Source organism: Zeugodacus cucurbitae, chromosome 3 (genome assembly GCF_028554725.1).
Source record: "Zeugodacus cucurbitae isolate PBARC_wt_2022May chromosome 3, idZeuCucr1.2, whole genome shotgun sequence".
NCBI lineage: Eukaryota > Metazoa > Arthropoda > Insecta > Diptera > Tephritidae > Zeugodacus > Zeugodacus cucurbitae.
This window is the reverse complement of record NC_071668.1, coordinates 72,870,726-72,897,363: the sequence shown is the minus strand read 5'-3', so window position 1 is coordinate 72,897,363 and position 26,638 is coordinate 72,870,726. Positions and strand designations below refer to the sequence as shown.

The window sequence follows — 26,638 nt, the reverse complement described above, 5'->3', positions numbered from 1 at the left end:
GACAAAAACGGGATGTGTCATAAGTTAATATCTTCCGAGGAAAATCCTAAAATTATTGTTAAAAAATCTAATATTGGAGTGACTACATACATAGAGAGACAAGTACAAGGTTCGTTGTGTATTTGTTGGATTAAATCTAGTGTAGGAGAAGGTAGTATAGATTATAGTAAAATATAATAGGAATAATTAATTCTTGTTTTTGTATCCACAACTGAAATATTCCGCATTATTTGCCATCATAAATCACTGATGATTTCAAAATACATATATATATATTTTCCACCAACGAAATTGTCAACAAACCCAGGCAATTTAATTTTAATGTCATCATTTCTACATTATTTACAAATCACCACTTTCAAAAGGCTGTCAACAATATTTTTCACATTTTGCCCATTTGAACACCTTCAAATCTCACGCAAACAAACCGCACATATGAATAAATACATACACACACAGCACATTTGCATGGATTTGGTAAAATAATCCCCAGAGTGTCAACGGTGGGCACGAAACCTCGACGACTAACAAAAACAATAACAAACACAGTGAAAAGACAACAACAAAAAACTGCGAAGCAAAAATCAAAACCGTTGCAGGTTCGTGTTCGGGGGGATGCGGTTGTCAAATATAATGACCAACGGTAATTACAAAACCATAACAAACAAATGTGACCAATGGTGAAAAAGCATTAACAACAACAACAATTATTTATATATGTATATGATTACAACGAAATTTTGGCAGCTAAAGCGTTATAATATTGGTTATGATGGCAGTGGAGCTACGACAACAACAATGTCCACCGAAACCGACGAAAGCCAATTAGAACATGTGGTGGCGGCGTTGCGAAATGTTCGCCGGCGCCCATTCAGTGCCAACGAGATGTTGCCCGCCAAATTGTGTCAGGTCAATTCGAATGCTGTTGGCAGGATGAGGAGCGCCAAAAAATATGAAAATATGCTGAACAAGTAAGGAAGGGCTAAGTTCGGGTGTAACCGAACATTTTATACTCTCGCAATTTATTTATTTAACTTTATTTATATTATATAATACACAATTTGACCCACATATTCGTCATATATATTGTATAAAGTCCATTGAAAGTTGGAAACCATAATATTAGGTTAGAAACACCGAGGTCCTCGTGTTCGACATATGGGGCCTTAAAAACCTATGGTCCGATTCGGCAATTTTTAGAAATGGGCTGCCACACTATAAATACAGTATTTGTACAAAGTTCACCACCGATATCTTCACTAGCACTTACTTTTTATATTGTAAAGTAAACGATTCAGATAGTCTTCAAAGTTCTGGGATATAGGAAGTAGGCGTGGTTGCGAAGCGATTTGGCCTATTTTTACAACATATCATTGGGATGTAAGGAAACTATTACAAACCAAGTTTCATTGAAATCGGCCAAGTAATTTCTGAGATATGGTTTTTGACCCATAAGTGGGCGACGCCACGCCAATTTCCATTTTGTAAAAAAATCTGAGTGCAGCTTCCATCAGCCATTTCTTATGTGAAATTTAATGTTTCTGACGTTTTTCGTTAGTGAGTTAACCCACTTTTAGTAATTCTCAACCTAACCTTTGTATGGGAGGTGGGCGTGGTTACCATCCGATTTCTTTCATTTTTGGACTGTATTAAGAAGTGGCTAAAAAAACGACTGCAGAAAGTTTGGTTTATATAGCTTTATTGGTTTCCGAGGTATGTACAAAAAATCTATTTGGGGGCGGGGCCACGCCCACTTCCCCAAAAAAATTACATCCAATTATGCCCCTTCATAGTGCGATCCTTCATACCAAATTTTATTTCCATAGCTCTATTTTTAGCTTACTTATGGCACTTTATGCCATAAAGGCAAAGGTAATTAAGGTTTATATGCTGACACAAATTTTGGTGTTGTTTTTGGCGACCGGTAGCCAGTTTTTCTGCAGGTATTTATGAATTTCAGTTTTTTCTACTTTTTTCACTTCAACTAAATCCCAAAATTTTCACTTTCGCCACAACTCTCGCTTAAACTGCTTCCTTTTGGGCCAGCTGCTTTGCTTGCCAAACGTTTTGGGGCTGCCATTTAAAAATGAATTAATTTTGGCACAATAACGGTAGGTGTACTTTAATTGCCAGCAATTTACCGCCGTGAAACTGGGTTTTGGCATTCGTACTACCTTTTCGGCAGAAATTTTCAATTTTCCCAACCATTTCCGCCGCCGCCAGTTGGCATTACAAAATATGGTTTTAAGTGTCGTGCCCTTAATGTTTGCCACCGCCAACTGGTGTGCAACAATGTGCGTAATTTTGTAGGTGAGGCAAAGGCTGTGCGGAAAATACCCGTGTTGCTCTGGGGAGCAAGCAACAATTGTGTCGCTACAAGCCGCAAAACAGCAGACACCCAATGCAGCGAAATCCTGGTGGAAGCTTTTAATTGTGTTTTCACATACAGACAGACATAATATACATATATACTCTGCTAAGCGCTTTTATGTACAACCTCTGCATTGCCATGGCCACGTCCACAGCCCCTCGGGAGAGCTGGTCTGCGGCATTCGCAAAACCTTTATACGTCCTTAATGACTTTCCTAACGCTTTCAAATTGACAATCAAAAGGGTTTTTGTGTTTCCTCTAATTTGATTAATTACATCAATTCGCCACGCTTTTATTATTTACTTTATACATTCTATATAAATGACTGCATAATAACCGACTGACTGACTAGCTTGACGGCTTGACGGTAAACTAAATGTCTGTCTGTATGCCGAGTTAGTTGTTATTGTGGGTTGGCTCCCTCAAGACGCTTACTAAGCCGTTAACTATGACTTTTCAACTTACTGCGCCTCCTCCCCTCTCTCACTCACTCACTTTTCTCTTGTCCATGTTATCGCTTAAGCGTCTGCAAGTTTACTCGTAAATTCGCCACACCAGCTCATCACTTCGTTTTATTTACCTCCACGGTTTGTTGTTTAAACGATTTCGCGTTGTTTTGTTGTTACTTGTTAAAATTGTTTTGTGTTGGCCCATTTGTTAAGTTACATTTTATTGTGCACTTAAATTGAATCCTTGAAATGTTTTAAATCTTATTTACTTTGGTTAAATGCTTAGACATTTACCATCACCCCGTCCAGACGTGCGTGAAGTGATTTCTTTGGGTTAATTTGAGGCTGTCATCGTGAATTTGTTTCGAAATATGTATATACTTTACTTTGTGTTGAGGGGATGAACTCTAGTTTAGTTCAAATATGCCCCCATTCGTTCGATAATCTGTTTCCATCTAGACTGCCTCATTTGCGATAAACTCCGGCAGCCACTTTTTACAAGCCTCTTTTGACTTCAACTTTATATCACCAAGGGCGTTTCCATGGACAGGAACAGGTGGTAATCACTTGGCGCTATGTCCGGGCTATATGGTGGATGCGATAAAACTTCCCACCCGAGCTCCAGTAGCTTCTGACGAGTCATCAACGAAGTGTGTGGTCTGACGTTGTCCTGGTTTAACACTACACCCTTCCTGTTGGCCAATTCTGGTCGATCGTCTGCTTCAAGCAATCCAGTTGTTCGCAGTAGATGGTAGAATTAAGCGTCTGGCCATATGGGAGCAGCTCATAGTGGATGATTCCCTTCTAATCCCACCAAACACACAGCAAAACCTTCCAGGCCGTCAATCCCGGATTGGCCACTGTTTGGGAGATTCACCGGCCTTCGACCACGACCGTTTTCGCTTGATATTATCGTATGTGATCAATTTTTCGTCGCCAGTCACCATCCGTTTCAAAAATAGGTCGAGTTCGTTCGGTCCAGAAGGGTTTCTTGCGTCAAATCATGCGGCACCCAAACATCAAGCTTTATTGTGTATCCAGCCTTCTGCAGATGGTGTAAAATGGTTTGGTGACTAACTCCCATCTCCTGGGCGATGTCACAAGATGCCACATGCCGGTCTAACTCGATTTATTCCATGATTTGATCTGTATTCGTCGTCACAGGACTTCCGCCGCCTGGCTTATCTATGGTGTCGTTTTCAACCGCTCTGAATCGTCGAAACCATTCCTCCGCAATTCGAAGTGATAGAATACCCCAAAACAACATTAATCTCACGGAAAGTTTCTCTAGCGGATTTGCCTTTAACGAAGGAAAACTTTAAAATAGCGCGAATTTTGTGAGCATCGTTAGTAATCTCCATGCTTACACGTCTGTAACTGTTGAACGCAATATAGCATAGCGTCGTTTTGTAGGTAATGTCAAGACCTTTCAAATATGTATAGTATTGCTAGATACGAGCTCTGTAGCGCTTTATACATACATAGCCGCGGAAGGGAGATATTTGCCAACCTAATATAAATCAAGAACAGTTGAAGATATCGCAATAAAACACAAATATTGCTTAAGAGGGGAAACATATTATATTTAAAAATTGTCACAATTAGACTTTAGAATTTCAAGGCCCCATATACTGAAAACGAGGACCTCAGTGCCTATGAATTATTTTTATAGAAATTCAGAGAGAAAATTTTTTCTAATATTTATCTCTGCCAAAAATGGGTGAAATCGATTAATAACTTCTCATAGCTCCCATATACCAAATATATGGATTTTCTAACGTTCGGTGAATGAGCGTATAGTCTTGGATATAGCGTAGCTTGGTGGTGAAAATTAGTGAAATCGGTTCACGAGTTACCCCAGCTACCATATACTATTATATATTAGGTCTACAACTTTGATTCCACCGTTTTCCAATAGATGTCTCTAGGATCAAGCACTGGTCGATTAAATCGTTTCATATCGATCTTGGACATTTGTGTCAACATTAACCCAACAAAATATTTGTAGAGATCTGTTTGCATTTCAAACTTATGCTCAACTGAAAATGTCACTTTTTGAGCCGTATACTCGACATTTGCGGGAAATTTTGATTTTCTTTTTTAATTCCAAGAAAAGTGCGGCTGAGGCTCATCGAATGCTTTCGGATACGTACGATGAGGCTGTCCTAAGTGAAGGAACATGTCGCGAATGGTTTCAACGTTTTAAGAATGGTGATTATGAAGTCGAAGACCAGCATGGTGGTGGAAGAGAGAAGATTTTCGAAGATGCTGAATTGGAAGCATTACTCGACTGAAACCATCACAGGAAATCGATACCGAACGCAATTGATGCGTTTGAGCTGAGCACTAAAAGAAAAACGGCCACAGAACGAGGAAAGACACGATAAAGTCATTCTCCAGCATGACAATGTTCGGCCTCACGTCGCAAAGGTGGTCAAAAAATATTTGGAGACGCTGAGATGGGAGATCTTACCTCACCCGCCGTATTCTCCAGACGATGCTCCATCCGACTACCACTTGTTCCGATCGATTGCACACGGTCTAGCTAACGAACACTTGAGTTCTTATGAAGAAGTCAAAAATTGGATTAATACTTGGATCGATTCGAAAGATGAGGAGTTTTTTCGTCACATTTTTGTAACCGTTTTTATACAATAAAGCCTTAAATTTACAAAAAACAACTGCGGAAGCAAAGTTGTAGACCTAATATCTAATGATTTTCGATATTTTAGTGGACTTTATGCGGATATAGGGGATGAATTGTGTGTTATCTTCATAAAATTAAATAAACAAATTGCGTAAAAATTAAAATAAATTGCATAAAACGTTTCTGATATAACCTCTCAATAATATATAGATAATGATCGAATATAGTGGATATTTTCGAAGTATTTTCCATGGAGTTTTTGATGAATTATTACTATGTTCACAAATAATGTTATATGATTATATTACCTTAATCTATGGAGAAATGTTTCAGTTTAATTGGTTTGTCGGTCAATTTTTATCTTTTATTTTACACTTTAATGCTGGGAACGATGTTATTCCTATCCCATCCCAAGCTTTCAAGGAGAATAAATCATATCTTAATATTAATATCTTTTGATTAATGACAATGATTTTGTTGTCTAATTTAAAAGTTAATGAAAGTTGATGCCATCAGCCTCCAAGGCCACACAACTCTTTAAGGAAGTTCAATTTAAATGTATGGCAATACTTACAGACCTAGAGAGAAAACAAGTCTATTCCTGAGGGTTGATAATTATGTATTTCTTGCAAATTTTGTAATGTTACGAGTGTGTATGTCAAATGCACCCGTTTGATATATTACAGCATAAACACATTAAAATCATGTACGCCCACATACGACTGCCAATATGTCACAACATAATGAGCGTGTTAACAGTCACAATGAATGAAATGATCGATTACCAACGTCCATTATTAACGACATAATCCAACTAATACATAAACACAGACACTGTTACTATGACAACAATGACATAAGGCTGTCAAAGTTTGACATCCTCAACAAAAAAAAAAAACAGAAAAAATTGATAACAAGCAATAGCGAGTGACAGGTGAGATGAATAAAAATTTGTGCAACACAAAAATAATAACCAACAACAACAAATAACCAAAGGATATTACAGCAAAAAGCATAAAAGGTAAATAATAACGGTATGCATATAGTATATACATACAGACATCAACACACAGTCGAAAAGTTCAACCTTTATGAGTTCATTTTATGGACAATAGTGGCAGGTAACAGACAAATGTTTTGCCATTAAAAAGCCAGACCGACGACCGACAGACAAACAGTGAAACCGACAAACAGGTGAGCGAATAACTGCGGTCTAGGAGCGCAAAAAACAGGACCGGGGTTATGTGAAAATGTAAAAGGAGCGCGCTTTTAAATAGGAAACTGGAGCACAGCACGCGATAGAATGAGCGGAGCACGAACAACAACAGAACTGCCGGATGAGATGAGCTGCATAATAAAAACCGCAGACAGTGAAAATGTTTATGAAGCGGTTATAAGCTGGCTGCGCCAAAAATAAAATAGCTGGAGTAAAATAGTCGGTAAGTAGTATGGAGCAGTTAGAGGAGAGCACACGCACAACGTTGGCTGGAGGCATTAAGTTTTACGGATCGCTGGACTTGTGGCGGATATATGCATGCATGTTGAAGAGAGGCAACAATATACATATGTATATAAGTAAGAATGTACCAGTTGATGTTGCTGTTGTATTTTTTTTTGTCCGTCAGCCAACCGCTATTTGTAACCACATATTCGGTGTGACATAAAAGGCTACATTAACTTTTATGTGACATAAAATTTAAAGAGGTGTAAAAATTGGACGGTCAAGTGATTAACTTAAAGTTTTTTTTATCTGGATTTGACACTGTATTATTATTTTTCGTATTTTTTGGAAACAAAAAATATTGGTAAGACTAAGTGGTTATGACTTTTGTTTTAAGGGGACGGAGAAAATAATTATTATTTGATTTTTAATGTCAAAAATTAGGATCACTTAAATAACGGTTAATAGTGTTAATAAAAGCGGATGACGGTTATTTCAATAAATAGCAAAAAATTCAGAAACATTTTTGTGGATCTGGAGGTGGACTAGTAATATTGATATTTCTATACAAAAGAACGAGAGAATTCTATCCCCCGCGACCTTTGGCGCTTGACCAATGCGACTGCACCCTGCCCCGTCGACACTGGATCCCCTCCCTCGCTCAGCACCCTCTTGGGCCACTCGAGCGTGCAGGAGTGATGCACAAAATACCAAAATGCGCTACCGCGTCCCTGAATTTTGGTTGCTAAACGCCAGATCGACTTCAGTTTCCTGGACGGTTTGTTTCGGTTTTTGCTTGGAGATTTCGTGATCGTGTTAGCTTCCATAACGCAGAGGTTCCGTTATTAATGCTGATGATTCCGCGTACTGTGTGAAAGACTAAAGCCCACCTTCAACAAACTGATTGGACCTTATCAGTGTGGCTTTAGACCTGGAAAATCAACAACTGACCAGATATTCACCATGCGCCAAATCTTGGAAAAGACCCGTGAAAATAGGATCGACACACACCACCTTTTTGTCGATGTCTGAATTTGGTATCCCCGCAAAACTAATAAGGCTGTGTAAGCTGACGTTGAGCAACACCAAAAGCTCCGTCAGGATCAGGAAGGACCTCTCCGAGCCGTTCGATACCAAACGAGGTTTCAGACAAGGTGACTCGCTATCGTGTGACTTCTTTAACCTGATGCTGGAAAGAATAGTTCGAGTCGCAGAGCTAAACAGAGAAGGTACAATTTTTTATAAGAGTGTACAGCTACTGGCGTACGCCGATGATATCGATATCATTGGAAACAACACCCGCGTCGTTAGTTCTGCTTTTTCCCGCATGGATAAGGAAGCGAAGCGAATGGGTCTGGTGGTGAACGAGGACAAGACAAAATATCTCCTGTCATCAAACAAACAGTTAGCGCATTCGCGTCTTGGCTCCCAAGTCACTGTTGACAGTCATAACTTTGAAGTTGTAGATAATTTCGTCTACCTGGGAACCAGCATTAACAGCAATAACAAGGTAATTGAAAAGTAAAGTCCTCTCTCGACGAACAAAAACCAAACTCTACAAGTCTCTCATCATTCCTGTCCTACTTTACGGTGCAGAAGCGTGGACGATGTCAACATCCGATGAGACGGCACTAGGAGTTTTCGAGAGGAAGGTTTTGCGGAAGATTTATGATCCCTTAAACATTGGCAACGGCGAATACCGTAGAAGATGGAATGATGAGCTGTATGTGTTGTTCGACGACATAGACATAGTCCAGCGAATAAAAAGACAGCGGCTACACTGGCTAGATCATGTTGTTCGAATGGACGAAAGTGCCCCAGCTCTGAAAGTTTTCGATGCAGTACCCGCTGGTGGAAGCCGAGGAAGATGGAGACCTCCACTCCGATGGAAGGACCAGGTGGAGAAGGACCTGACTTCACTTGGTATTACCAATTGGCGCCTAACTGCCAAAAGGAAAATTGACTCGGCTATAACCGCGTAAGCGGTGTTTACGCCAGTCAAGAAGAAGAAGAATATTGATATGTATGTACATATATACAAAATAACGAGAGAGAATTCTCTCTCCTCCGTTTTTGACGCTTGACCGTTGCGGCTGCACCCGAGCGTGCTGGCGCGATGCATAAATACCTGAACTTCCTGCCTGCAGCCGCGGCGTTCCAAAATTTTTGTTGTCAAACACCAGTCCGATTTCAGTTCCTTGCCAGGTTTGTTTCGGTTTTTACTCTAGCATTGGTTCCGCTATTAGTGCTGGCGATTCCGCCGGGTATATGCGCCCTGTTGTGGTCATTAGCTGAGTTTCAGAGCCGACCAGCGTAAAGAACCAACAGTGGAGGGAACTTACTCCAATGCCTATCTGATTTTAACGGGATAGAGGGAGTTAAGATATCAACCCGCCAGGCATTTGAGATGGGTGTCACCCCAATCATCATACTCAGGTGACTAAATGCAAGGTATCTCTAAATCGTCGTTGAGTGAACTAGATGAAACATAGAATACTATCGAGTTGCTAGTCCTTGGCTGGGCAAAAATACTACCCGGTTGCGTACGATAGCAATAGTAATGGCAGTGAAAATGGGAAAGGTAATGCTTTCACCCATTATTAAATTTAAATATTTTGTATGAAAAAAGTTTCAAATTAATTGCCCACAATATCTCCATCCAAGTCCTCACATTAGCATGCACTGCAACTATTTTTAGCGCCAACTTGCAAAATTCAATATTTTCTCTGCAAGTTTTTCACACTTTTCAATAACGCGCCCATACTGTTGCCGGAATTCCAATAAACTCATTTCCGGTCTAAAGCTATAGAAAGAACGACTATGGACGTCTGCGTGGGCCAAACAGGCATTTGCAACAACAAGAAATGAAGAATAATAACAAAATATACGCCCAGAAAATGCTGAAGAATGCTGGAAAAACCAGTCGTAGACTTGGCCAACCGTTGCGACGAAAGCAAAATGTCAATGACAAAGTGGGAGAGAGAAAGAAGCTGTCTTCTTAGCAGTGTAGTTGGGGAAAATAAATATAATGAAAAGGGCTAAGTGCTTGTGGTTAGTTGACTGTGTGTTTGAGTGTGCAAAGGCAACATTGATGAGGCCAATGTGGTGATGTGGTGATGTGGTGATGGCAAACTGAAGAATGATTTCTTTTCTTCGATGCAATAAAGTGGAATTTATTTAGTTGTCAAAGTCTCTAAGGAAGCAGTAGCTTGAAGAGCACGAGCAAATATGCCATACAGATGTGTATGCATGTATGTGTGTGTGTAGCATGGCATTCCAATAGATCAATGAGAAGAATAGCACGCAAGTGTGAAAAAGCAATACCAAGCCACTAGTCAAGTCTCAAGAGCGGCCTTTGCACTGACTCTTTGTACCGACATATTTATATACACGCATATATGTATATTTTGTTATACATAAGTATGTATGTGCATCCGAGTATCTGTGCTTACGATTTTCATCCTATCTATCTTTGTTGCTATCGTTGTTGTTATATATGTATATGCTGCTAAAGCCGTTGCTGCGTAGCTTAGAGGAAAAATCTAATTATCCATTCCGGTCAGGTTGTTTGTATTTTCACAAAATGTCATCATCAGCTGCGTTGCGCCTCCTGCCACCAACCAAGTGTACTCCCTGCTTCATTATTTCGCTTAAATACATATCTATGAACTGGTATACAATATACTAAATGCGTTCGGTGTGTGGGTATGTAAGGGCGTTACAACCACGTTCGGTTTGTATGTATGTATGTCTGTATATATTAACGCATTTGTTGCATGTTTTGGTCGATACCCAACAGGAATTCATGTGTAAATTTTAGCTTTATTGGTTAAGTTTAAATTTTTGATAAATTATTATTTTTTAATTTTTATCTTTTTATTAATTTTTTTAATTTCTATTATTTATTATTTACTTTTTATTATAATTTTGTTTCATAAAATATTTATTAATTTTTCCTATTAATTAATTATTTTTTAATTTATTAACATTTTTTATTCATTATTATTTTTATTTATTTTATATTAAACATTTGTTTATAAATTATTTAATTTAATTTTTTTATTTTTTTTTTGAAATTTTATGTATGTACAGTGTTGCTCCAGTATAACGAATGTTCAATATAACGAACGCTGTTTTTCAATACATTGATGACTCTATATAACGAAAGCTGGAAATTGGATGAACTCGATATTACGAATGTATGACGTTTGTATTTGGTTTTGGTTGTATTAGAACAAAAAAACAATGCAGGCAGTTAAACACCCGTCGGTTCTTGTTATTATTGAGCTATTTTTTTTTTAAGAATTCTACTTATTTTTTTATGGTTCAGGTTTGTATACTACAACAATTTTCACTTCAATACTCCTTAATAATACTTTTAATTATAGATTGAAGATTCTCTTGAAAGTCGAAGTGTACCAAAGTGAGCAATATTACTCCTGGATAACGCTCCTAGTCATCCACCAGAAGAAGATTTGGTGACTCCAGATGGAAAAATTTGAACAGTGTTTATGCCACCGAATGTAACGGCTCTAATTCAACCGATGGACCAGAACGCGATTCGCCTCACCAAATTATTTTACCTAAATTCTTTACTGAGCAGTGTAGTGCAAAAAGAAAATTTAAATACAGCGTTAAAGGACCTCACCCTTTTCAATGCAGTTCAACTTATTGCTGCAGCTTGGGAAAAAGTTTCAGGGGTTGTTCTTCAGAAGTGTTGGAAAAACATTTTAATTAATAAAACCACACCTGACGATAATGATGATGAGGACAATATAACTCTATTAGATTTGCGATTCAGAGAAGACCTTTCTGTTATGGAGAGCACACTTTCTCTTATCCATACAATGTTTCCCCAGGTACAGTTTAACTTATGCATTTGTAGAAATAATTTAAAGTAATATTCAAATAAAATTTTAGACAAACTTCAACACAGATGATTTGGAAGAATGGAACAGTGTAGACAATGTACTTGTAGAAGAGAACCCGAGCGCTGAAAATGAACTAGCTATAGAAATTTCGGAAGAGGCGGAAGGTGGTACCGCTGCAGTTGTAGCTGTTCCGCCAATAAAGCATACTGATGCCATCGACTGCTTTGAGAAGTGTATCAAATGGTCTGAAGAAAACGACGTGGAACAGGAAAAAATATTTTTATTGAAAAGCCTACATCAAATGGCACAGGATCTGAATAACAAATTTCTTTTCAGTTGAATAATGCTCATATTTTTGTTATAAAATTCAACTTTTATTAATCTTATTGTATGCATTTTCCATTGTACATGTATTTTCAATATTTCTGGAAAAATAACCAATGCTTATGAATTCATGAATAAATAGTTATTTTTAAACATATATGTACCAATATTAATTTAGTTTTCGTTTGCGATATAACGAATATTTCAGTTTAACGAACGGTCCCAACATTATATCATTCGTTATATTGGAGTACCACTGTATTTATTTTATTATTATTTTGTATGCTATATTATTATTTTAAAATTTTTTTTTTTTACATTTATTTTTATAAAATATTTTTTTCCATTATTAAATTTTTCAATTTGCTTACTTATTTTTCATAAATGAAATTATAACATTTTTAAATTTTTTATGACTATTTACTATTTTTACGATTATTTATTTTTTATTATAATTTTGTTTAAATAAAATATTTATTTATTTTTCCCATTAATTCATTATTTTTTAATTTATTAATTTTTTTTAATTCATTATTTTTTTTTTATTTTTTTTTTTCAATTTAATAATTTTTTTTTTGTTTGTTAATGTTTTTATTATTTTGTATACTTTATTATTATTTCTTTTTTTTAATTTTTTATTATAATTATTTTTATAAAATATTTATTTGATTTTCCATTAATTGTTTTCTTATTTTTTCAATTTGTATCAAATTACAACATTTTGAAATTTTTTAATTACAATTATTTACTATTTTTAATTTAAATTATTTGATTATTTTTTAAATTTTTATTTATTTAAATAATTTTTTGTATTTTTATTATTACTTTTTAATTATTATTATTATATTTTAGTTCTGTTAATTTTATTTAATTTTTTATTATAATTTTGCTTTAAAAAATATTTATGTCATTTTCCTTAATTAATTATTTTTTTTTATATTTTTTTTTTGCTTTTCATTCTGTGTTATTTATATTTTTTTATATTTATTTTTATATTTATTATTATTATTTTGTAATTTTTTATTATTATTTTTTTTTTAATTTTTTATTATATTTATTTTTATATTTATTATTTTTTTTTTTTTTGATTTTTTATTATTATTTTTTTATAATTTTTTATTATTATTTTTTTTAAATATGTATTTAATTTTTAACATCATAACAATTTTTCCAATCGACAATTTTCCAGTATAAAATTTATTACATAGTTGAGATGCGTTTGCTATTCACACATAAACTTACACGCTGCCAAATGCGTGAGACTCCATAGGGATAAGGTATAGCAAATAGCTTATTTCAAAGTCAGCGTTCATATACATAAATATTTTGAATTAGGGAGTTGCTTTTGTGACAATATGCTTTCGCAGATAGAGAACATGCTCAAAGCATCTGCCATACATACATACATATATTTTATAACTAGGCTTATTTAGTGCATAATTCAATGTTGCCACGCTGTACATCAATTCGAAGATTTATTATTATTTTCGGGATCCCGAATATGAAATGGATCGTATAAAATATATGCAGAGGTATGCGTTAATAAATAATTAAGAGATTACAAACATATTCGTTTCGAAAAATTTTTCGGGATCCTGAAAATTAAATTTCCAAATCTCGAAATTTCGGGATTGAGCAAAATTTCTACAGATAAATGTGTTAGTCGTAAGTGTATGTGTATATACAAACAAACATGCGTATTTTGTCATACTTCCCTACCATATGTTATATGTTCTACAAGTGTTATATCCTTATTATTGCAAATACAAACGTACAAACAACTACATACGTGCCTAGGCATGTGTATTGTTAACGAAAAGTTTGTTTCGCAATTTTCCAATTTCTAATTATAACGAAACGACAAGTTCCAAGGTCTGCGAACTTGTATCAATGGCACGGCGTATAGAGGAAAAAGCGCTCCACAACGGCGAACGCCGACAATATGAAACATGTCAAACAACCATCGACATGGCTCACGGGAGTATGAGATGAAGCAAAGGTTTACTTTTTCATACAATATATTTTTCTCGACGGCAACATAATACTTGGCAGGCGCTATCAATTTGTCCTTCGATTGCCAGAGAACTTTGTCGACTAATACTCGTACTAAGTAAGACATACTCGTACAAACCACATAAGATGTGTCAAAGTTCTTAAAGCCTGCTGCATTAAAACTCATGCTACACGTAGCCAACTTAAGTGGCTAAGTATACACGCACACATACGAAGGAACGAACAAACGCGTCAAGTCAGCTGGCTGTGTTAATCCATGGTGAACCTTCAACTTTAGACTTATGTACTTTCCGCTGCACTCTCCGCTTTGCTAGCTCACACTCTGCACTTCTCCGACTGTTGCCAGGGTAAACTGACTAAGTTTATGGGGATGTGGCTGCCTGTTTGTACTGTCCATTTGCGTTGCTTTAGTGACTGTTTGATGTGTGGTTTTAGATTTACAACTACGCCGCCTCTACGGTGTAACGCCTCACAAATTAACTCAACTTACTCGCAGACTGCAATAAAATACCGTTGTAACACTGTTAATTTTATATGTCTCAGAGTGGAGTGCAACTTTACTGTTATATGCTACAGACCTCTGGCTCAATTTAATAAATTTGATTAGCCGAATTCTTTTGATTTAATTTGCAGCCAATTTGGTGGCTTCATTATTAAGTTATTTTTCGGCAGACACCACATGTGGTGGCCCCAACGTTTATGCTCATCATGTAAATACTCAAACTTCTTTAGGCTTTCTCCCGCGCTCCAATCATTATTTAGGCGAAATTATGTTGTATGCTGCCATGAAAATTGCGACCCCATCAGCCCCACCAAAAGCGACGACGTGCTGAGATTGTTGATTTCGTTTGATGATGACAAATTAAATTGCAACAAACACATCATTTTTTTTGTCGCGGTCAAATGTGGGCTTGTTGTGATTGTGTACTTATGAAGTTACATAAAATCGGGAGCTTAATGTGTTACTGCATAAATATATTATATGGAGATCATATAAGAAAATATACACGAATGTATATAATACATACTCACATGGATATAAATATAAAATATTAACTGAAATACACATTGCAAAGATAATACGCCTGTAAGCCGCGATTTAAGTATAATTTGAACATTAGTTGCTTATACGCCAAGGCTTACTTTAAACTTGCATACACGATCTTTTAGGCAAAAATATACAAAAAAAAAAACCAATTTTTTTTTCAAAAAATTAAAGAGGAAAGAAAGCTTTAATCTATAACATAAAAAATTATCGATTATTGTCAACGTCAAATTATCCCATAAAAATGTTATCGGAAAATTTTCGCAAAATTGTCTATAAACTGTAAAAAAAAATCAGACAAACCATAATCTATGATAAAAACGATAATAAAATCGATATAAAAAATATCGATATCGATTAATTAGAAAACATCTATCGAAAGTTTAACTTAAAAATAAATATCGAAAACTTTATTTGTTAATCTGACTAGTTATTGCTACCTCATCGTATCGTACGCTAACTAAATCGGTAAAAAAAGTTATCGATTATTTTGAAATTGTTATCGAAATTTTAATTAAAAGGAAAAAAATGGAAAATTTAACTCGAATAAGTATTATTAAACATCGTATGGTACGATAACTAAATCGGTTAAAAAGTTGTAGATTATTTTGAAATTGTTATCGAAATTTTAATTTAATGGAAAAAATGGAAAATTTATTAATTTAACTCGAAAAAGTATTATTAAATCAATGTGTGAATTTTTCAAATGTACCTAATAGCAGATAATTGGTATCAGAGACAATACAAGATAATCTAAAAAAATATTGCATTATCGATTATAATCGATTTCGACAAAAATCCACACAAGTTGTGGCAACATACAAGCCTTAAACTACGATAAATAAACGATTAAAAATCGATACAATTATCGATTTATTTCAGTTATTATCGTAATTTAATAAAAATAAATAAAAAAAATATAAATGCGACAAATTATTATAGCATCATCTTATCGAACGATAATAAAATCGATAAAAAATCTATCGATTCATTATAAATTTATCGATAAATTTCACCAAAATTGTTATGAGAAAAGCATACAAGCCTTAACTAACGTTAAATAAACAATAATGAAATCGATAAAAAGTTATCGATTCTCTTGAAAGTTGTTTATCGAAATTTTAATTAAATGATTAATAAATTGATAAACAAACAAAATTTAGACAAATTACCTACAAAAACTTACTTTATTGAAATAAAAACCAACGGAAAATAGTAAAAAAACTAATCGATTTGTAAAATATTCAAATTAGAGATGGAAAAAAATCGATAAGTTAAAGTAAATTTTATTTTAAACTTCAAAATTAAACTGTTTTTGCAAACAACAAATAGCATGTAGTGAACGCCTAAAAGCAGGCTATGTTGACAATGTAAAACCCCTGCTCAACAGCTTCAACGCGCTCAATGAAGGCGCACAAAGTAAGTACCTTCGAGTAAATAGATATACCCTACACACACATATTCCGCTGCTCACCTTTAGCCATAATGAATATTGTCTGGAGCTTTTGATTGCATTGAATTAAGATCGTATTTGCCTGATAAACATAAAATTTATATGAAAATGTAAAACAGCAAAAATCGAGGAAACGGCAGTTGATGGCTGCGACATAGCAAATAAATAACGAGCAATAAGGAGGAAGACTAATAAAGTAGGAGCGACACAAAAGAAAGAAAGTAGCGGCAGCACTAAGGAGGAGATAAAACCAAAAAAATGTATAACCGACATTGCAGATTAAAATGCGGATTAGAGACGCATAACGCGTGGCAGCGGCGATAATAATGCAAAGTGTATCGAAAAAGTGGCAAGAAAATGTATGCAATCAAACTACTACTTGTGAGGCTTTTAATAACAGAGTTGCATATAAATAAATATGTGTGCTGGTGTCTGCTGACAGTAGCAACAAAAAATTTTGTGGCAGTGCTACGCCACATACTCACTATTTAACGGGCGTCAAACAACATGCCAACAACCACACATAAACATATATGTACATAGAAACAAACAAATACACGCCCGTGTGTGTCTGGGTTGTGTTGCTTGGTGCGTGTGGGGGCCGTACCTAATGCCTTCCAGCCTGAGCAGCAGCAGCAGCAGCAGCCAACATTGTACGAGCATAGAATTTATTATTTCCTGTTTATGCCGCCTGGAAGACACCAGGCAACAACAGGCGATGATGCTAATGGGTGTTACTCCACATACAAACATACAGGGTGTGTTGTAGGCGCTGTTCAAGTCATGCATAAGTAAAATTAGTTGATGACTGTTGCATGTGCCGTAAAATGGGGTGACAATATGCGAAAGAAAAAATGGCAGACATTTGTCAAAGCTTGTTACTTCTTATGCTCGACGCGAATCGGCCATGAGTTATAAATAGGTATGTATGTACATACATATGTTTATTTTTTTTTTGTTTCTTTGCCATTGCTTTTCTTCAGCTAATAAGCTGCACAGCAATAGGGTTGGGTAAAATAATAAAAAAAAAAATTAAAAAAAAGTAAGTAGATTAGCATTTCGTAGCACACCACAATATAACACAACTTAAGAAATTATATAACTTAATTATACAACTGTTTTTGACTTTTTTCCAATAATAAGAACATAAGGATACAATTGATTAAGTTTTACATAAGGTTGTCTTACATTGCATGATGATTACATGCACAGTTCGACTTAATATAATTTAACTACAAATAATGATGAAAATTAAAGCGACATACGTAAGTTACATATCATAGCATAACGTAGCATGACATAACATAGAATGACATAACATAAAAAAACCAATTTCTGTGTTTAGAATATTCAGTGATAAGTTTAAGAATAGACCATAGACTTGACGTACATAGCTCCACAGGAAATAGTCTAACGGTATCAAATCGCACGACCGAGGCGGCTAATTGACTGGATCATTTCATGAGATAACACGTTCACCAAACATGGTTGCCAATAAATCGATCGTGACATTCGCTGTGTGGCTTGTGGCGCCGTCCAAGTCCATATCATCCAATTCGAGTCAAAAATATTCAGTTATCATTGAACGGTAGCAATTCCCACTCACATTAACGTCCCGCTCTTGATCATCACGGAAGAAGTACGGCCCAATGACGACGGCGGCCCATAAATCGTACCAAAACGTAATTTTTTCGGTATACAATGCTCACTCATGGAGTACGTGTGGATTGCTGCCTGACCAGTTGCGCCTATTTTGCTTATTGACGAAGTCATTCAGCCAGGAATGAGCCTCATCGCTTTTTCGATGAAAATCCGGATCATTTTCAAGTTGTTGCTCCGCCCAATTCATGAACATACGACGATTCTAATTGTCAATCAGCTCCAGTTCTTGCATCAATTTGATCTTATAAGGATATAGGGCAAAATCTTTTCACAAAATTCGCCACAACGGCGTCACAGGGGTGCCCAACGCTTGAGAACGACGTGTGAGAGACTGATTTGGATCTTCCTCAATTAATGCGCTAGCGGCAGCAATATTCTCGACACTATGGGCACTTCTTTGTCTCACTGGCACGAGAATATTTTGTACTGTGCCTGTGCATTAAAATGTTTCCACTATACGCTCAATTGTTGATCTGACAGGACCATAAATTGAACGTAGCGCTCCTAAAGTTGAAGTCACTGACTCCGAATTTCGGTAGAAAATTTTAAGAATTTCGACTCATTGTTGGATCGTATATCTTGCCATGATGAAATGGCAAACCTTACTGAAGAGAAATGTCAAAAGAACGCGAAAAAATATAACTTTGTTTGCGGTCACTATCGGTCTACTTTTTGTAGCATCTCCATTGAAAATCACTTCATTTTAAATTTATCGAAAAAAAATCATTTTTTTTTTAATTTTACATGAACTTTCCCTCTTTATGTGTATTAAGTACTTTTAAATTGAATTAACATAACCTATAATTTATACCACGATAATTTGTAGCGTATCAATGGCAAATTAAAATATTATATTGGCGAAATATTTAAATTGCATTGGTGAAATTAAACATACAACTGTGTTCGAAATAATAGCAGCGGTATAACCAAAAATGTATTCAATGAAAAAACATATTGTAATTAATTTTTGTTAAAGTTCATTGTTATTTTATATTATTTCCCCATATTCAAGCTTGCAAGAAATATGGTTTCCTTACAAAATAACATTAATATTTTTTTTTTAATTATGCAGGTGCTCTTCGGCAATTTGAACTACGGCCTGCACATGCCGCGGTTCTAATAAAGGCACTTTCCTTGTGGTCCTGCCGAAAAATTTTACCTGTTTTTAATTCTTGTCTTATTGTGGACGCGATAACACTAAGATTTAACCAGTTTTCAGTTTGTTTTTTTTTTTTGGTTTAAATATTTTTGCATTTGATGCGTTTTGACATAACAATAAACTTATTAGATTTTTCGTCAGCCAACATTTTGTTGATGAGATTGACTTCTCCTTTAGAAAAAATTTTGCCACGCCCATTTTCGTAAAATAAATGTGGTTTCAAATTTAAAGAGCGATGTATTTACTAAAGAACTATTGTCTTAGTTGACTTCAATTTAAATTTTCGCATTTCAATCAAATTACAGTGGAACATCCATAACTCGAACTTCTTTAAGTCGAAGATCACCATCACTGGAAATTTTTGGTAATTACGTTTAGAAGTCAAATGTGATACAAATTTCCTTCCCTAACTCGAATTTCTATAACTCGAAATTCTCCATATCTCGAACTCTTGAAGAGGCAATATAGTGTAACTTTCATACAAATTTCCTTCCGTAAATCGAACTTTTCGACAAGGGCATAATACAAAATTTAAAATATTACTATCGAGGCAGAATTTTAAAAGAGTCCCTCTACAAAAAATATAATATTACACTTATGTATTGCATAAATCATCTAACACAAGGCATGGGATACAAATATTACAGCAAACATCTTTTAACATAAGTCCATAAAATTTTTTGCGAAGTAAATAAATAAAACAGTGCTTAAATCAATATTTTACAGCTTTTTGAAAAGTTGTATGTTTTAATGAAAATTCTCGAAGTCTCTCTAACTTGAAGTTTTTCTGTGGATTATGGTGATTCGAGTTGGAGAGGTTCCACTGTATTTATAATAATATGACCATTTCGCTTGCACTGCTATTTTTAATCACAGCAAAAACAAGAACGTTTCACAAAAAATAACGGTACTCCTTGTTGTTGTTGTTGTTGTTGTTGTAGCGGCATAAAACATTCCCCAAATAATTTTGAGGAATGCTGCCGATTTGACAGTCCTTGGCCGGATAAAAATCCGGGTCCGTTCCGGTTACGTAGAACCGACTGTCGTGGGAACGGTACTCCTTGTATATGATAACTGTATCAAATATCAATTTAAACACATATTCCCAATATTTAGGCCTATGTTTTTGCATTAAAAAATTACATGGCTAGAAGGTTTTAAGTGTAAAAATTTCACTTATTTAAATTTTGATAAGCCACTGCTATTATTTCGAACACAGTTGTACAGACATATACCATGTGTTTTGATTACAAAAATGAAAATTATTAAAAAAACAATTGCACGGAAAGTAAAATTTATTTGTATAATTTTCCGCATGAAAATTGTATGTATATATTATGTCGCTCTTTGCTTCAATCAATCACATGCATTTTTATTTTATTAATTTTTAATAAGAAATTACTGTAAATCGAGAAATTTCACTTGAATGCAACCTGTTCAATGTGCAATGTGTGATTTGCATGCTTGCGCTCAATTTAAACTTTAATGCTTTCCCGATAAATGCAACATTGTGGCAACACTGCACACAAACGCAAATAAATCAAAATTGAAAACTTTTTTTTTGTTTTTTGTCTTCGCTGCGAAAAGAAATAGTGACCGGAAAATTGTAGAAATATCCGCTCAAGCCTGCAGGCAAATTAAAAGGAAATCAAAGCAATGAATGGCAAAGTTAGATAGAAAATAGAGCCAAAAAAAACAGCAGCAACAATAAAGTAACAATCAATAGTTTTTCCAGCAATTGCAGCAAAAAATGCACAGTAAAGCGCGCACACAGACGCACAAACAATGCAATGTAAATGGAAAACGGATTAGAAAAAAGGAAAAAAAAAACACAAAAAAATCAGAAATAAGAAAATCTAAAAAGCAAACTTTCCAACGAATGCCATTGAATGGAGCGCTGCACCTTCAAGTGTGTGTGCGTCGTCCGTCGTGACACCCGCGGGAATACTACTCGCACTAAGCAATTCAAAATCAAATCAATGCGTCCACCAACGTAATCGTAGTGCCACAGACGACGACAGCTGACAGACCGACGATTGGCGCGGCAGCAGCAACATTGCTTAATGGAGTTGGTTGCCCCGTGACTTGGCGTCGCTGATGTGTATGTTGCATGTTGTACGACCGTTAGTGCTGCCTTTTGGCGGTGGCGGCGACAACAAACAAACGCAAACACACACATCCTCACATACATACGTACAAACTTAACTTGACGGCGGCAAATCAATCTGCGCTGGTAACTGAACTGCAGTTAGTAGTAGTTGCTGCTGCACCAAATAAATGATCAATAACAGCAACAACAAAGAAGTTGCTATCTGCATCTACAACAACAATAATAATAAAAAAAATGTCAGCAACAGTAACAGCAGCGATAAAATCAAAATCACTTTGGACCCCACACACACACACGCTTTGCTTTGGCACTACACAGCAATAGCAATAACAACTCATACAAAAAAAAAATATTTACAAACATTTTCGTTGCCGAGTAAAGATTGCAACGAGCCAAGCGCAGCAAAACAAAAATAAATAAAACTCAAATGTACCGCACTAAACTGCAATCAGGTATGTTTACCCAACACGCAAATAGTGTGGGTTTAATGGATGATCGTGGAAATCTTCAACATAACCTATAAGAAATGTAAAAATTTGCTGCAAGTTTTTACAGCTTTTAGGTATGGGTTTCATCGGGATAAAAGATGGGGATTTTGTTGTTGTAGCGGCAGAAAACTTTCTGTAATTAATTTTGAGCTCAAAGTTGAAGTCAAAATAAAATCTTTGAAGTCACAATATTTATGTTCCCTTGGCAATTTTGAGACTATTCACATGCTGTTTCAGTTAAGCGCCATTGAAGTTACAGGCTTCAACTGCTGTAGGAGTTCACTCCGGTGGCACAACAACAAGAATAACATTGAGTTAACGTCAATATCAACCTTTACATGGTTAATAGAAAATCAATTGACAACTAACCGTACGGGCACATGTGCTCCAGCAAACGACCGACGCTATTTGAGGGGCAAATTTGGAAATGAACGAGAAGTTGCTCTGGAAATAAATCTACAAAGTAATGTATCCAACTGGAGAATTGAAGTACATCAAATTGTGGTTAGTCTTTCTGTCACAATCAGCATCGAAGTGAACTCAGATTGTTTTGATGGACAAATCGGCAAAATTGTTAAAAAACTATAGAAATCTAACATAAGAATGCTTCCGCCGAGTTGACGGTTCTTTGTTCTTTGTCATTTGCTGCATTTGATTATCTTTACAGTGGTCTACAAAAAATTTGATTTCAATCTATTTTATAAATATAGTATCGTCGCTTTGTCATATTAAATTTATTTTTCGTCGCCAACATCCATATATTTTTAATAAGCTTCAACAAAATCTCTCAACTATCCTTAACTGACTCTCACAAGCTGTGCTGTCATCCGAAAAGTGTTTTGACATTTTTTTGGAAACTTACCAAAAACTAAATTAGTTTATATTTGCAACACTGTAGCAACACCTTTCGTTACGAACTTCGAAAAAAAAAGTTGAAAACATAGCTGTAACTTGTACATGTTAAAGCACAAACTACTGCATAGAGTACTCGTACAAAGTTTGCACAAAAAATAAATCGAAAAATGCAATCAAGCAAACTTGAACTTGGTTTGTAAAGTTTCCAAAGCAACAATAATTGATTTCTGATTTTGTTTTTGTGAAAAGCTTTCCTTTTACTTAAGCGTTTTTAGAAAAGTTTAAGCAATTTGTGATAGGTGAAAATTAAATTTAAATATTTTTTCGATGTATGTTTTGAAATTTTTTATTTTGCAATTAAAACTGGCTTAATATTGTTAAATGCAACAAAAAAAAAGCTAAAAATTCAAGAAAATTAAAATCGTGAATATTTTAAACTTGTTTAAATAAATAAGCATCTGATATTCGCGCTTCGGTTTAAATAGATTTATACATCACCTACTCATAGCACAATAATACATAATAAATATATATTTAAGCTATTGTTAAGCTTTGTAAGCATTGAGTAAATATAGATTTATAGTGCATCAAACTTTATCGACAATAGCCAAAAAAAAAATTTTCATTCACTGATCCAGTAGCGGCATTAATTTCATAGTTGAGAGGGTAAATAGCCAATTATTCACATAAAAAAATTATATAATTAACAAATAGAAAAGTTAATAATTATTAATAGTTTTCTTGCTAGTTTCTATTATTATTACTGTTATTATAATAAAATTATTTTTTCTACGCCACTGTCTCTCTCTGTTGAAGCACACTAAGCCTAAATGCAAATTTCATATTTACGTTAGAGTTCTCCCACAGAATTGTTCGCGAATCCAAAAAAAATATATGCCTTACATATCCATATAAACCGCATGTACAGCAATAAAAAAGTTAAAAAAATACGAATTTATAGATTTTTGATGCATTCGCAACTATCAGGTTGTGCACTTATATTCCATTGAAACAGGGTAACTGCGCCAATTTGAATAGGGATAAAGCGTACCAACTACAACTGTTGCACACAAAAACGTCTTCAAAACACTGGGGTAACGATGTATCTGCCTACTAGAAAAAAGAAGCAAAAACTCAACAATGGGAGCGTCATTAAATAGCTAACTGTGAGTGCATATTTGTGCATATATTTATGAATATTTCTATACATATCCATGCAGGTATGTAGGTGGATCGCATACGCCAAGCAATTTATGTTTAACAATAACTTAAAACCAAAAGTAAATGCTTGATAAATTCCCGTAGTGCAGCTTCTTATATGCAGTTTCTGTCATTCAACACAAAAAGGTAGTATTTACGTTTGAGACGAAGCCACGCATGACAATTGCGGTTGGATAAATTCGACAATTCTACACAAAATTTGTGTCAAACATGTTCGAGTGGTAATAAAAAGCATATACCTAACTTTTTCCAGATCGTGACTATTGTAGAATTCCTTGTCATATTTCTGGGAAATGCAATTTTTGTTTGGCTTCGCTCAAACACTGCATATCTGCTTTTGAAGACGCAGCTCTCACGCAAATTTTCATATACAGATAAAGATATTATTTTTTTTTAATTTTGAATAGTTGACTTACCTTCTTTTTCAGCAGCTGTTAGTTCAGCGGCAGCGTTTGTAGTATTTTCAGCTGGATGCACCATGTTGTATATCGTTGAGTTGTGTTTGTTTAAAACTTTATGCGCGTGCAAAAATCGATTTTAATTTAAAAATATACGCCTATTATAGAGAGAATATTAGTTTTTATTTTAATTATTTTTTTGAAGTATAGAATTTTTGAATTTATGCAACGAATAATTTTGTAAATCAACTAGATATTTCAAAGTGTACGAAGCGATGTGATGTTCACTTTGAAGACGAAAATTTGCTGAAATCGAAAAAAAAAATAAATTAAAGTAAAAGTTAAAATGTATGTAATATTATATATGGAATTAATATAAATTAGTATCCAAACATAGGGGTCTGTGAGCAATAATAACTTAAACGGTACTATTTATAACAAATGTTAAAGCCTTGGATGGTCTGTGAGCAATAATAACTTAAACGGTAGTATTTATAACAAATTTTAAAGCCTTGTATTATTTAAAGTTAATAAAAATTAAAATGCGATGAGGAAATGTCTACCCCGCTTAAATAGAAACTATTCAATTATTATTATATTAATTCCAATCAGAAAACTAAAAAGGACCAACATTTTTTAGGTAAGCGATATTAGAATATTTTATAATAAAAATCAATTAAAAATAAGTTTATACTACAATGAAGCACCTTATAAAAATATATATTTTGCTACTCCTTTTTATTAATCATACAAATAATTAATATGCGATCTGCGCGATCAGTAAGCGGAGTTCTACAACGTTTTTTCTTCGCAATGCTATCGCTTGTCATACCCATGAACACAGAAGCAGATGAAACCATGTAGCAAACAAAGGCATAGGTAGCAACTCCACTTTTATACACAACAACAATATATAAATATAGATATGTAATAAACAAAGCACAAAAGCAGTTACTTGTTATATTAAACCAGCTGTTCTCAACTTGGAAATCGAGATTACTCAATTTTTAGTGGTACATATACATAAGCTGGAGACAAAGGAACAAAAAGTATGAAGCATAATAAGGAAGTGAAAAATATTTACTTCATTAAAGTAAAGTTTTCCTAAACATTTTAAAGATGACTATGTATCTTGAAGGAGGCAGTGGTGCTAAGTGGAAAACTTGTTTCCTGATTGGGAAGTCGAAAGAGTAGATACTTTACTTTGTATTGTCCTTTGCTACTTATTGATGATTGACTTAAGCGACGGAAAATAACATTGCAGATATTACTTGCATATACAGCTTTACGATCCGAATATATTCAACAAGAGAATCTTTTGTCAAATTTTAACTAAATACATTATTTATTACATAATAAAACAGTAAAATCACTACCAATTATTGTAATATTAATAAATTCTTTTGCACGCTAGTTGAACTGCACTTTTTGCACAGCTATGCAGCAAAATGGCCGCCTGCAACCCACTCGTACTCACCGATTGCAGAAAATTAGCTTAATCCAATTGGAATATTCTCCAGATATCAGAATCCTTTCAGCAGTACTTTTTTTTCAAAACACTTGAAATCTACGCAGTTAATTAAAACTTGCTTTGCAATCAATCCTGCAGCACTTTAAAAATTGTTCTTAAAAAGTCTTTTTTGTTCTTGTAACTACAAGTAATACACCCACAATAACTGTGCACTGTGGCAGTGTTATTTTTTATTTAAAGCGATCAACGCTATGTAAAACGATATTTTATTAATATTTTTAAAAACTTTGCCAACACAAAATAGGCTTTGAACTTTATAAAAACCGGCGTATAAGAAATTGCGTTGCACTAATGAACGAGCACAAATTCAAACACAAAGTAATTTTCAAGAGTACGCTGCGCAGACATTTTATATGAGCAGAAGATGGCAAAATTTGCAAAAGCACAACTACAATACAACAACACAAATACAGTGTGAAAAGCAAAACAAAAGGAGTTTGAATTGAGCGGCGAACTTGAGACGAACAAAGGTGCAAAACAACAAAAACAAGTGTGTATAAAAAATGATGCACACAGACCGGAAAGAGTTTAGTGCTGCCAAGTGAGTTGATTTTGATGTTAAATGCTTCTATTTATGTTGTAAAATTTGCTTATTTATAA

General features: G+C 34.7%; 1 protein-coding gene and 2 long non-coding RNA genes across 7 annotated transcripts in view; 1 reads left to right on the top strand and 2 right to left on the bottom strand.

The window, feature by feature from the left end:
* Positions 1–12,260, top strand: part of LOC128920463 (uncharacterized) — a 30,135-nt gene extending 17,875 nt beyond the window's left edge. For all 4 annotated transcript variants that reach the window (XR_008470529.1, XR_008470528.1, XR_008470531.1 and 1 more), the window contains exons 4-6: positions 11,001–11,238; positions 11,297–11,767; positions 11,829–12,260. This is a non-coding gene — a long non-coding RNA (uncharacterized LOC128920463). The remainder of the gene's footprint in view (positions 1–11,000; positions 11,239–11,296; positions 11,768–11,828) is intronic.
* LOC105215904 (stathmin) overlaps positions 1–26,367 on the bottom strand; it is a 204,731-nt gene extending 178,364 nt beyond the window's left edge. Inside the window, exons 1-2 of one of the 2 annotated variants that reach the window (XM_054227737.1) lie at positions 25,985–26,367; positions 24,526–24,813 (exon numbers count right to left, since the gene is read on the bottom strand). In XM_054227737.1, coding sequence (XP_054083712.1) covers positions 24,526–24,589 — 64 coding nt within the window. In that variant the 5' untranslated portion in view covers positions 24,590–24,813; positions 25,985–26,367. The remainder of the gene's footprint in view (positions 1–24,525; positions 24,814–25,984) is intronic. The other variant, XM_054227738.1, reaches the window with a different exon arrangement.
* LOC128920464 (uncharacterized) lies at positions 1,683–24,519 on the bottom strand. Its single transcript, XR_008470533.1, has 2 exons — positions 24,349–24,519; positions 1,683–24,297 (listed from the first exon to the last, which is right to left on the bottom strand). It is a non-coding gene; the product is annotated as an uncharacterized LOC128920464 (long non-coding RNA).
* Positions 26,368–26,638: the final 271 nt, after the last annotated feature.